The sequence below is a fragment of the Lepidochelys kempii genome, chromosome 10, assembly GCF_965140285.1.
Source record: "Lepidochelys kempii isolate rLepKem1 chromosome 10, rLepKem1.hap1, whole genome shotgun sequence".
Classification (NCBI taxonomy): domain Eukaryota; kingdom Metazoa; phylum Chordata; order Testudines; family Cheloniidae; genus Lepidochelys; species Lepidochelys kempii.
In genome coordinates this window covers 35,246,247-35,259,659 of record NC_136389.1, presented here as the reverse complement: position 1 = coordinate 35,259,659, position 13,413 = coordinate 35,246,247, and the positions used below count along the sequence as shown (strand labels likewise).

Here is a 13,413-nt window from a genome sequence, read left to right as displayed (position 1 = left end):
AAGACATCTCGATGCTGACGGTGAGCAGGGAATCAAGGGAGGGTTTTCTTCAAGACTGTGGCTTCCACCCTGACCTTTATGCGGCTTGCCTGTGTGCAGCAATGTTCCACCCCTCTCACCCCGTGACAGCACAGTGGTGCAGGAAAGTTACCATTAATGGGGCAAGAAATAAAGCAGCTCTACCAAAGAACCTGTGGCAGTGGATTGCCCACTATCTCCATGAGAGTTTCCTGGAGATCTGAAGCAGATTCCCACAAAGTGAGGGAGTCAATCAACAGCCTGTTCTGCTGCTCAGACTAGGCATGTGGTGGTATGCGCATCATACAAACACAAGCCTGCTTTCTGCAACCCTCCTGCTCCCAACAACTTGCTTCAGCGATTCCCAAAATCAAATCCACTTACCAGGGGCCTCCTCTCCAGTTTGCACTTCGCCAAGATCCGACTGCTGTGACTGGCTAGGCTCCTCTGGGGTAGAAAAGAGCTCCTGGCTGCCTGCATCTCTGACCTCCATGTCATCCTCTGCCTCTGGGTCCTCCTCCCAATTCACATCCTCGTCCAAGGTTTTCTCCTCCTGGCTCGGTCCACCCAAGTATCCACAGCAGCCTTTGCAGTGGAAGTGGGGTTGCCACTGAGTATCACGTCCAGTTCTTTGTAGAACTGGCAGCTCATGGACACAGCACCAGAGTGGCAGTTTGCCTCCCACACCTTGTGGTAGGTGTTCGGCAACTCCTTCACTTTGACCCTGCACTGCAGTGTCCCCCGGTCATGGCCCTTTTCTGTCATGCATTGTGAAATCTGTCCGAAGGTATCATAATTCCTATGGCTGGAGCACAGCTGTGACTGCACTGCCTCATCTCCCCAAATGCTGATGAGGTCCAGCAGCTCGGCATTGCTCCAAGCGGGGGATCACCTGGTGCATGGAGTGGGCATGGCCACCTGGAAAGACATGCTGAGACCACTGCACACATCACCGAGCAAACAGGAAGGGGACTTTCAAATTTCCAAAGGAATTTACAGGGTAGGGATGACGTTTGATCTCCTGAGGGCAGGGCAGTAGCGTTCAAACCGATGATCAGAGAGGCAAGAATGGGCACTGTGGGACACCTCCTGGGGGCCAATCACAGAGCTGTAATCGACCAGGGTGTCTACACTGTACCCTCAGCGCAGAAACCTCTACGCCTCTTGTCAGGGTGTTTTTTTTACAGCGCTGCAACTGCGTAGTTTCTGCGCACTAAGTGGCTTGGTAGTGTGTACACCTCAGGAGTTAAAACACAGAAGGCTGCTATACTACGCAGAAACTTACCAGTGTAGACAGGGCCTAAGAGGCCTTTTTCTTTCTCTACTTTCTAGAATTTCATTCTTTTTACCTCCCTTTTAATCATGCACAAAACAACAACATGTAGTGACTGGAAAAACCCTGCTAGGACCCAGGTAGTCCATCCTCTGGAGCCAATACAGGATTAGACCCTACCCCAAACTCAGTCCCATTTCAGCTCTGCCATTGGTTTAACTTCCTTCCATGCCTCAGTTGCTTCATCTGAAAAATGGGGATTATGATACTGGGAACCCCCCCGTTTTGTAAAGCACTTTGAAATCTATGGATGAAAATCACTAGATAAGAGCTGGGTGGTGTTATTACAATTGATTTTTCCAGTGCTCCATCCAGTCATGCTGTAAATAACTCAAGCACTGAAACTTCCACCACTACCCTTGGAAGACTAATCCAAAATGCAACAGATCTCACCAAGAGGCGTTCTGAGCTCAGCCTTCTCCTAATACTCCTTGTCATACCCCCTCAGCTCACTGGTTATCTTTCAGATACTGAGGTGCCTGGAACGGACCATACTCCTCAAGACACACATGGAGAGGAAAGACGGTGGAGTTCATTAGGTGTTTAGTACCACCATGCCTTACTGCCCCATCGTATCCTGGTCTCTGAAATATGCAAAAATGGTCTTGGACCTCGCAGCCTCCGTCCCACCAGTCTCCCATCTACTCACCTCAGCTACTCTCTGCAAGTTCCTGCTGGCAATGATTGTACGGCAGCCATGCCTGCAAAGAAACCCCAATGGGGACACTGAATGCCTCATACAGATCGCACTCAGCTCATCTACCCCAAAATCTTTAAAGAGATTAATTGTCACACCCACAGTGGCTTAGTAAACCTGAAACTGAACTCCGCCACAGGAATGCCTAGGAATTTCTCACCCCACAGTGCTTTTAGGGGAAGGAGACAGGGTGAGCTCACTTCTCTTTTCTATAGTGTTTGAGAGCAGGTGGTATTATCCATGACGTGCCTTCCACTCTCCACAGTGGGCATCTGGCAAAGGTAAGTTGGCTCCCTCTTTCTCTCTGAAAGATCTAGTCTAGCTCAGACAGAAGTTATAGGCAGGAATCGCTGGGTGATGACTTCTGGCCTGCGTTATGCAGGTCAGACTATATGATCAGAATGCTCTCTTCTGGTCCTAAAATCTATGCATCAGTAACAGTGCTTAGGGGATTCGTCATCCAAAGAAAAGTACAACAGGAAATTGTAGTGAAGAGAGCCCGACAGGGCTCAGCATGGGAGCAAATTCAGAATGTTCAATCCATAGCGTGCTCAGGTTAAATTCAATCCGAGTTAGAAGGCTATTACAAATGTTACTATTTGTTATTCTGGAGAGCAACCAGATTACAGAATGAACTGTCCAGAAAGCACGGAGGGGAATGGCCAGCAATGATGGACATTCATCAGAATTTAATTTAGCACCAACATTATGTTCAGTGCACAAAAGTAAAAAGATTTAAACAAGTCAATGGTTAACACGACCATGGTTAACCAATGGTTAAACTCTGCATTTGATACAATCTAATGGGCAGGATCTGAAAGACAGGACTGGAAGACAAGCATTCCTCCAATCATCCATCCAGCTAATGTGATGGATCCTCTCTGCACTGACTATGCATATCAGAATATACAAAGGATACAGCACAGATACCATGGAGTGATTTTACTTTATGTTTTTAAAGATAATATTTTCTATGAAAATATATGAGCACTAACTGAACATGAAAAACTGTGCTGGAAATCACAAGAGAATAGCCTTTCTCAATAGATTTTGGCATGTACAAAGCTAGCTGGGATCCAGTAGCAAAATGAAAAGTCATGAAAATAAAAGTTAGGCTTTTCCAAAGGGTGAGTTCAGGAATCAGACAAAAGCTATACTTAGGGAAATACTTGTTTTCTCTGGGCTGGTTCAGCTAAACAATGAATAGAGAAAGCTGGGGAATATGAAAGTAGAGGAAGCAGATGGGGTGGGCTGGGAACAAAACTATCATGGAAGATCAGAGATCCATACCTCATGAAAACCTCCGCTACCCGGAATCCAATCCCAGAGCCGCCTCCAGTGATGAATGCAGCTTTGCCCCTGTTGGCAGAGGAAGTAAAGCCATTCAAAACCAAACTCTCATGCATGGAATTCATCTAGATGTTTCCCTGCCTCAGTCATGGAGGGCAACAATTCTGATCAAAGCCAAAGACACAGCAATGACGGGAAGTGCATGCACAGCAATCTCATGGAAGCAACAAGTACCCTACCCCCTGGAGTGAGACAGTGGGCTGTTGGCATGGAGGCTGCTTTAGGAAGCAGATCAGATACTAGCACACATCATGTTAAAGTACAGCATGCTTGGGATACTTAGTCCCAGACTCCGAATGTAGGGGTCAGTTTAGAGAGACTCCTGAGGTTGAATCTACTGAGGCAGCGATGTCCATCTGCTATAGCAGGGGTGGGCAAACTTTTTGGCCTGAGGGCTGCATCGGGTTTCCAAAATTGTATGGAGGGCCGGTTAGGAAAGGCTGTGCCTCCCCAAACAGCCAGGCGTGGCCCGGCTCCCACCCCCTATCCGACCCCCCCTGCTTCTCACCCCTCACGGCCCCCCTGGACTCCTGCCCCATCCAAGCCCCCCTGTTCCCTGATGGTCCCCCAGAACCCGTCCCATCCACCCGCCCCGCTCTCTGTCCCCTAACCGCCCCCAGACCTCCCGTCCCTAACTGCCCCCAGCCGCCCCATCCAACCCCTCTCCTTCCTGACTGACCCCCCCCCGGACCCCTGCTCCATACAACCACCCCTTCTCCCTGTCCCGACTGCCCCCAGAACCTCCACCCGACTGCCCTCTGCCACCCCATCCAACCCCTCCTCTCACTCCTGACTGCCCCTCCAGGACCCCTGCACCCATTCAACCCCCCTGTTCCCCACCCTCTGACCGCCCCAACCCCTACCCACACCCCCGGCCCCTGACGACACCCCGAACTCCCCTGCCCTCTATCCAACCCCCCCCGTTCCGGAGGGGCTAGGGGCAAGCATCCCGGGCCAGGAGCTCAGTGGCCAGGCAGGAGGGTCCCATGTGCTGGATGTGGCCCGCAGACTGTAGTTTGCCCACCTCTGTGCTACAGCAATCTGTCTGTCTGCAGAAACCCTTCCATGGAGGGGGCACTCTCACTGATGACACAGTACTTTAAAATCTATAAATGGGGAAGTTAATCCAAATTCTAGGGGCTGAATAACATTAGGAATCTGAATCTATATATGCTAAGAGAAGAGTAATTAAATCTCATGCGTCAAGGTATGAGCTGACCACCAGAGGTGACGGAAAGAACATCCCTTCCCACATATGAAGCACTGCACAGTAGGCTAGATGTCTTTAGCTATATGAGTGGAGGGGTCAACTTTCTCTGAAGCATAAATTTAGATCATAATATCTGTGCAACAGAAACCTGTAGACAGAGCAGTCCCGTGGGTAGGGCGAATCAGGACGACTGCTCTGGGCCCCGGGCCTCATTTCCGCCCCTGGCTCCGTATCCCACTAGGGATGGCCCTGCCTGTAGAGTATAAGCTACCCTATTTATATAGGGCAGAAACATGACCTAATGGATAGAGCACTGGACTGGGACTCAGGAGACCTGGATTCTATCATGATTTTGCCACTAGCCAGCTGAGTCATTTTGTGAGAGTCGCTTCATCCTGTGCCTCAGTTTCCCCATTAGTAAAAATGGAGATAACGATATTCACCACCTTTGTAAAGAGCTTTGAGATCTACTGATGAATAGCACTAGATATTAATTTATTACCACATGTGAAGGACCACACACACTCTTGTGCTGAACAAATAAAGAGAATCATGTTGGCAATGGCCAGAAGCACACTACTGGATCTAATGGACCAGTGGCCAGCTGTGATAACACAAATCCCACATTCATAAATAATAAGACAATTCCTGTGAGGGGCCCCCAGAAAGCACCCTCCCCCGCTTTTCAGGCTGACAGGCGTGAGGCAGGGTTGTTATGGTACACGGGACAGGGGCAAAGGGCAGATAACCACTGGCTAGCACAGGTCATGGGCCAGAGAACAGCTAGGACGTTTGGGGCCCAGAAAGAGCCGCTTCGCCCTGCACTCACTTGAGAATATCCGGGCTAAAGAGGTAGGAATAGTCCTGGAGACAGTCATCTGTGTCAACGTCCGGCGGCGGCTGGCAAGCGGAGCCGGGCTGGGACATGGCTTCCCTGCACTGCAACGGAGCGAGACAGGGTCAGGCACAAGCCACGAGCTCGAGAGCGGCAAGCGGCAGCCGCCGGGGAGAGCGCCCCCAGCCAGCGCGGCCCGCCTGCATGTCCAGCCTGCTCGCCCGTGCGCCGCCCGCAGGGACCCGCTCCCACCCAGGGCCGGCCCATGCCAGCCTGCCCCAGCCTCGGCCGGCCGGCCGCCCAGTCCAGCCCAGAGTCACGGTGAGAGGCTCTCGCGAGGGCCGGGGGGACTCCCTGGGGCGCGCACCCCCTGCAAAGGGCTCCCTGGTCCGGGGCTCGGGACGCACCTCGCACCCGCCGTGAACGACTCAGCCGCAACTCGGTCTCTTTCTCGCCTCCAGGGCACAGCGCCTGCGCCGTGGCGGGCTCCGCGCGGGGCACGCCGGGATTTGTAGTCCATCCAGGGTATTCTGGGGTTCTTTTGCCCGCTCGGGCCCCCTGCCCCGTCAGGGTGTTTCTCGAGGCGCATGCGCGCTGCTCGCCTTGCTGCGGCTGGGCTGTCTGCGACAGCCCGCTCCCGCGAGCCGTGCGGGGAAGCGGGGCGCAGCCCCCGCCTCAGGGGCACACGGCGCAGCGTCCCCGGGCCTGCCCAGAGCGTGGTGGAAGGGCCCAGCCACGAACACTCCCGCCCAGGCTGCCAGGCCGCGCGGACGCTCATGGCTAGTGTCTGACGCCCGCCTCCCGCGGGGACTGAGCAGAGAGCCCGCCCCCCTCCCGGCGGCTGAGGAGCAGCTCCGGGTCCATCCGTGGCAATAACTGGCCCCAAGGGGGGCCCCGTCCGCGGGAAGCCTGCGGCAGACCCAGGAACAGAACCCTGCTCTGTCGCTAGGCAGCGCGGCCTCCCCACCTCATGTTCAATAGGGATTTGTTAGACTAATGAACATGTCCAGCTTGAGATGAGTCGAACACTTGGGTCTTCTCTCTCCCCCCATCAGGCCCATACAAGAACCCCTACGAGCTGATCTGAGAAAGTCCATGCAGAAAAGAGATTAATAAGATCCCTGTCCTACTAGAGAGTCTGATTTAAGGTTAGTAGCTGTCATTCAAATAGCCCTTTGCTGTGTTTCCAGTGGGAACATCCACACTGCTGATCTTCACGTGGTCCCCGTCTCCACATGTGTAGAGGTCATGGGATGTAACCCTCAACAATGGTTTTCTTTTTCCCTTACTTTTGCTTGTGCTGGGGGAGGGGCTGTAAAATACAGTCCAGCATGCGGGTGGGTAAACTTTTTGGCCTGAGGGCCACAGCTGGTTATGGAAATTGTTTGGCAGGCCATGAATGCTCACAAAATTGGGGTTCAGGTTTAGAAGGGGGTGAGGGCTCTGGGTGGGGGTGCAGGCTCTGGGGTGGGGCCAGAAAAGAGGAGTTCAGGGTACAGGAGGGGGCTCTGGGCTGGGGCAGGGGGTTGGTGTGGGGGGGGGTTCTGGCTGGAGGTACAGGCTCTGGGGTGGGGCTGAGGGATTCGGGGGGGGGGGAACAGGGCTGGCGCAGGGGGTTGGGGCACGGGTGGGGGTGCAGGCTCTGGGTGGTGCTTACCTCAAGCAGCTCCCGGAAGCAGCAGCATGTCCCTTCTCCGGCTCCTACACAGAGGCACGGCCAGGCAGCTCTGCATGCTGACCCGTTCACAGGCACCACCCCTGCAGTTCCCTGCAGATCTGTGGGAGTGGCACCTGCGTACAGGGCAGCATGCAGAGTCCTCTGGCTGCCCCTAAACGTAGGAGCTGGAGGGGGGACATGCCGCTGCTTCCGGGAGCCGTGGCGTGCAGAGCGGCCCTTGACCCCGCTCCCCAGCTGGAGTGGGGAAAGCCCCAGACCCTGCCCCCCAGCGGGAGCTCGAGGGCCGGATTAAATTGGCTGGTGGGCTGTCGTTTGCCCATCCCTGGTCTAGTATTACACTGAACAAAACTGATTCATGATCCAGAGAGGGGCCCAGATCTAAACAATCCCAGCCTTCGGGGAAGTAATTTCACCTTCACAACTGCCCCTTCTCTGGCATTGGCCAGCTGTAGAACCCCAGATCCAAACATCTGAAAATATAGGGAAGATTTGGACCTGGATTTGGATGTTTCTACTCTGGCCCAAATCAAACATTTATTCTATTACATCTGCCTTCTCTCTTCACTTGTCCCCTCTGCTCCTCCCTCCAGTTTACATGCTAATTCCAAAAGGAAACCACACAGTGCTTGAATAAGGTGGCTTTGAGTGGCTTAAGCATTTCACCTAGTTCCATTTTCTTTAGGATGCATCTAACTGCACTAAACTGAGCTTTTATTGTTGAGAATTTTGAAATAGTCTGCATGTTTGCCATTGAAATTGCATAGCCTATATTGCTTTAGGGCTGTTCCATTCTGAGCTTTCACTGTTGAGAATGTTGAAATAATCTGCATGTTTGCCATTGAAATTGCATAGTCTGTATTGCTTTAGAGCTGTTCCATTCCAACCTTTGTCACTTTTACTGTCTTCTTAACCTTAGATGCTGAGCTGTAAAGTTAAAAAAAAACTGTAAAGTCAAAGCGAGAATTTAAAATCAAACAAAAGGAAATGTGTTTAAGGTTTACAAGTGGGGGAGGGGATGACTCAGGGATTGACAGTGGGAGAAAAGCTAAAAACATAACAACACTGAACATTTCATCTGTTAATCTCAATGGGCTTTGCAAAAGGGAGGCTATATCATATCCCTCTCAGGGAAACTGAGGCACTGGGAAGTGATGTGGCTTGCCCAAAGTTACACAGCGAGTCAACCGCAGAGCTAGGCCCCAGATCAGGTCTTAAATGACGAGCCACACACAGAGACAACGCTGGAGGTAATCCACAGTTCCTAATAAAAATGAACTGTGCCGCTCTTGGCAGAAGGGTGATACACATTTTTATGACTTACAGTACATTTAAGCAGCTCTTTACCTAAGCTCATTTCTTTGAGGTTATAAAGATCACACTAAAGAAGGCTCTGTGGAGCTTAGTGGTGTTGAGCTATGCACTGTAAGTTGTTCCTCCTACAGCACATCACACACTATACTTTACAGGATTGGGGCCTTTCTGCTCTAGCGCCCAGGAGATACGAGTAGTACATAGCATTATGGGCTCAATGGAGGAATTACTAGATAAGGTTCTCTGGCCTGTGTGGTGCTGAATTTCAGACTAGATCAGTAGTTCTCAAACTGTGGGTCAGGACCAGTGTTCCCTCTAATTTTTCCCACCCATGTATGGAATGAATTTTTTTATATGCACCAATATGAAGGTGATGTGTGACACATCACCTTCATATCATTGCACATAACAAAATTCATGTGGTGGGAGTGGGGCTGAGGGGTTCGGAGTATGGGAGGGGGCTCAGGGCTGGAGTGCAGGGGTGTGAGGGCTCCAGCTGGGGGTGCAGGCTCTGGGGTGACGCTGGGGATGAGGGGCTCAGGGCTGGGGGAGAGGATTGGGGTGCAGGGGGTGAGGGCTCTGGGGTGGGGCCAAGAATGAGGGGTTTAGGGTTCAGGAGAGTGCTCAGTGGCTATGCACGGAGAGAGGACTCCCCCCAGCTCTCTCTCCCCGCAGAAGCAGTACCTGGGCTGTGGGGGAGAAGCTTCTTTCCCTGCTGCGGCAGCTCTGGGTTTGGGGCTGCAGGTTAGGCGCCCCTCCCCAGGCCCCAGCAGGTCTAGGCCGGGGGAGGGCCACCCCGGGCACGCCTGGGTCCGGGCTGCTCTGGCTGCGGCTGGGGCCAGGCAACTCCAGCCAAGCCCCCGAAGCAGATTTGGGCTCCCCGACTATGACTGGGGCTGAGCCGCGCCACCCCAGCTGCAGCTGGGGCCGGGCTGCCCTGCCCCAACCACGGTTGGGCCCAATCCAGCCGCACTGCCCCAGCAGGTCCGGGCGACTCATCCATGGCTGGGTCCAGGCTGTTCCGGCCCAGCCTGGGGCCAGCCCAGGCTGCACCGCAGCAGAGTTGGTGCTGGGGGAAGGGGCGCCCCGCATTCTGGCCACAGCACATTGTGGCTCAGGCTAGGTGGGGACCAGAGGAGGAGCGCCCCTCCCCCAGCTGCAGCAGGTCCCTGGGCAGGTTCCTTGAGCGCCTACGCGGCACTAAATAGGCTGCTGTGTGGCGCATAGTTCACAGGACCCCAAAGTGGGTCGTGACCCAGTTTTAATGGGATTACCAGGGCTGTCGTTAGACTTGCTGGAACCCAGGGCCGAAGCCAGTGCCTGGTGTCATGTAGTCATTTTTGTTGTCAGAAGGGGGTCGCGGTGCAATGAAGTTTGAGAACCCCTGGACTAGATGATCACAATGGTCCTTTCTGCCATTAAACTCTATAAACCTCCTGTGCTCTAACTACTAGATAAGAGCTACTCTCCCTCACCTGCAGGTGACTGTTCTAATCCAGCCCAGCCTAGCAGTGCCAGAAGGTCATTTACCATCCAATGGCTGTTAGGAAGCGCATGCAGGGTAAGTGGAGGGCCTTGGTCTAGTTCACAGGGGGCAGGTATTCAAACCACAAAGACACAGCCAACTGGTACTAGCTGGTCCCTTGCTTAGCAGCCACTGTAGAAAGGAGAGTAAGGCCATGTCTACTCTACAAAATTAGGTCAAATTTATAGAAGTCGGTTTTGTAGAAAGCGTTTTTATACAGTCGATTGTGTGTGTCCCCACACAAATGCTCTAAGTGCATTTAGTTGGTGGAGTGCGTCCACAGTACCGAGGCAACCGTCAACTTCCGGAGCGTTGCACTGTGGGTAGCTATCCTACAGTTCCCGCAGTCTCCGCCTCCCATTTGAATTCTGGGTAGAAATCCCAATGCCTGATGGGGCAAAAACATTGTTGCGGGTGGTTCTGGGTTCTGGCAGACACCATAGCAAGCAAGCATGGAGCCTGTTCAGCTCACCACAGCAGTTATGACCATTGTAAACACCTCGCACATTATCACGCAGTTTATGCAGAACCACCACCTGAAACATATTGTCAGGCCCTCTCTTCGCCCCCCCCCCGGTGAAAGCAACAGCAGACATTCGTTTTGCGCCTTTTTTCCTGGGTTACCCGTGCAGACGCCATACCGTGGCAAGCATGGAGCCCGCTCAGCTCACTGTCACCTGGGTGCTCACAGACGTGGTACTGCATTGCTACACGGCAGCAGCTCATTGCCTTTTGGCAGCAGACAGTGCAGTATGACTGGTAGCTATCGTCGCCGTACTCCAGGGTGCTCTTTTAGCCGACCTCAGTGAGGTCGGTCAGGGGCGCCTGGGCAAAAATGGGAGTGACTCAGCCAAGTCATTTCCCTTTTAAGTTTCTTCTCATGGTGACTCAGTCCTGCTGGCAGCCCGACTGCACCGTCTTCTAATGAGCAGCCAGGAGACGACAATGGCCAGCAGTCATACTGCACCGTCTTCTGCCGAGAACCCAGGAGATGACGATGGCCAGCAGTCGTACTGCACCGTCTGCTGCCAGCAAGATGTATAAAGGTAGTTGAAGTGGATCAAAACAAGAAATAGACCAGATTTGTTTTGTATTCATTTTCTCCTCCCTTCCCCTGTGAAATCAATGGCCTGCTAAACCCAGGGTTTTGAGTTCTGTCCTTGAGGGGGCCATTCTGTTTCTCCTTGATGCAAAGCCACCCCGTTTGTTGATTTTAATTCCGTCAGCCAACCTGTAAACCATGTTGTCAGTCGCCCCTCCCTCCGTCAGAGCAATGGCAGACAATCGTTTTGTGCCCTTTTCCCTGGATTGCCCGAGCAGACACCATAGCAAGCAAGCATGGAGCCTGTTCAGCTCACCACAGCAGTTATGACCATTGTAAACACCTCGCACATTATCACACAGTTTATGCAGAACCACCACCTGAAAAAACTGGCGAGGAGGTGACAGCAGTGCGGTGATGAGGACATGAACACAGATTTCTCTAAAATCGCAGCCCCCAGCAATTTGGAGATCATGGTGTTAATGGGGCAGGCTCATGCCGTGAAACACCGATTCTGGGCCCGGGAAACAAGCACAGAGTGGTGGGACCGCACAGTGTTGCGGGTTTGGGATGATTCCCAGTGGCTCTGAAACTTTTGCATGCGTAAGGGCACTTTTATGGAACTTTGTGACTTGCTTTCCCCTGCCCTGAAGCGCAAGAATATCAAGATGAGAGCAGCCCTCACAGTTCACAAGCGAGTGGCAATAGCCCTGTGGAAGCTTGCAACGCCAGACAGCTACCGGTCAGTCGGGAATCAATTTGGAGTGGGCAAATCTACTGTAGGGGTTGCTGTGATGCAAGTAGCCAACGCAATCATTGAGCTGCCTCTATCAAAGGTAATGACTCTGGGAAATGTGCAGGTCATACTAGATGGCTTTGCTGCAATGGGATTCCCTAACTATGGTGGGGCTATAGATGGAACGCATATCTCTTATCTTGGGACCAGACCACCAGAGCAGCCAGTACATAAACCACAAAGGGTACTTTTCAATGGTGCTGCAAGTACTGGTGGATCACAAGGGACGTTTCACCAACATCAACGTGGGATGGCTGGGAAAGGTTCATGACGCTAGTGTCTTCAGGAGCTCTGGTCTGTTTAAACGGCTGCAGGAAGGGATTTACTTCCCAGACCAGAAAATAACCATTGGGGATGTTGAAATGCCTATAGTTATCCTCTGGGACCCAGCCTACCCCTTAATGCCCTGGCTCATGAAGTCGTACATAGGCACCCTGGACAGTAGTAAGGAGCTGTTCAACTATAGGCTGAGCAAGTGCAGAATGGTGGTAGAATGTGCATTTGGACATTTAAAGGGTCGCTGGCGCAGTTTACTGACTCGCTCAGACCTCAGCAAAACCGGTATTCTCATTGTTATTGCTGCTTGCTGTGTGCTCCACAATCTCTGTGAGAGTAAGGGGGAAATGTTTATGGCAGGGTGAGAGGTTGATGCAAATGACCTGGCCGCTGAATACGCGCCGCCAGACACCAGGACGGTTAGAAGAGCACAGGAGGAAGTGCTGCGCATCAGAGAAGTTTTGAAAACCAGTTTCATGACTGGCTAGGGTACTGTGTGACACTTCTGTTTGTTTCTCCTTCATGAAAACCCGCCCCCTTGTTGCCTCTAAATTTTCTGTAAGCCACCCGCCCTCCCCCCTTCGATCACAGCTTGCTTGCAAAGGAAATAAAGTCACTATCATTTAAAAAATATGTATTCTTTATTAATTGATTATAAAAAGAGGGAGATAACTCACAAGGTAGCCCGGGTGGGGTGTGGGAGGAGGGTAGGAAGGAAAGAAAAGGCCACTTTAAAACTTGTTGAATGACAGCCTTCTGTTCCTTGGGCTGTCCGCTGGGATGGAGTGGTTGGGTGCCCGGAGCCTCCCCCCCTGCCGCGTTCTTGGGCGGTCTGGGTGAGAGCTTATGGAACTTGGGGAAGAGGGAGGGCGGTTAAACAGGGGCTGCAGCGGCAGTCTGTGATCCTGCTGCCATTCATGAACCTCCACCAGATGCCGGAGCATGTCCATTTGATCCCACAGTAGCCCCAGCTTTGCATCATGCCTCCTCTGATCTTGCTGCCGCCACCTCTCCTCACGTTCATTGGCCATTTTCCTGTAGTCTGCTATTGTGTCCCTCCACACATTCTGCTGAGCTCTGTCAGTGCCGGACGACTGCATGAGCTCAGAGAACATTTCATTGCGTGTGGGTTTTTTTCGCCACCTTTTCTGAGATAGCCTTTGGGATGGAGGAGGGAGGCTTGAAACATTTGGAGCTGCTGGAGGAAAAAAAAGGAGTGAAGTATTTTAAAAGATACATTTTACAGAACAATGGCTATACTCTTTCACGGTGAACAACACTATTCACATTACATAGCACATGTGATTTTCGTACAAGGTCACATTTTGCATCTTATATTGAG

The 13,413-nt window shown here is 52.4% G+C and overlaps 1 protein-coding gene across 5 annotated transcripts in view; it reads right to left on the bottom strand.

Moving 5' to 3' along the window:
* Nucleotides 1-6,069, bottom strand: part of DECR2 (2,4-dienoyl-CoA reductase 2) — a 43,686-nt gene extending 37,617 nt beyond the window's left edge. For 2 of the 5 annotated variants that reach the window (XM_073362842.2, XM_073362841.2), the window contains exons 1-4: nt 5,851-6,069; nt 5,438-5,547; nt 3,339-3,407; nt 2,001-2,052 (exon numbers count right to left, since the gene is read on the bottom strand). In XM_073362842.2, the coding sequence (XP_073218943.1) occupies nt 2,001-2,052; nt 3,339-3,407; nt 5,438-5,535 (219 nt within the window). In that variant the 5' untranslated portion in view covers nt 5,536-5,547; nt 5,851-6,069. The other 3 variants (XM_073362844.2, XM_073362847.2, XM_073362846.2) reach the window with 3 other exon arrangements.
* Between the last annotated feature and the right edge of the window lie 7,344 nt (nt 6,070-13,413).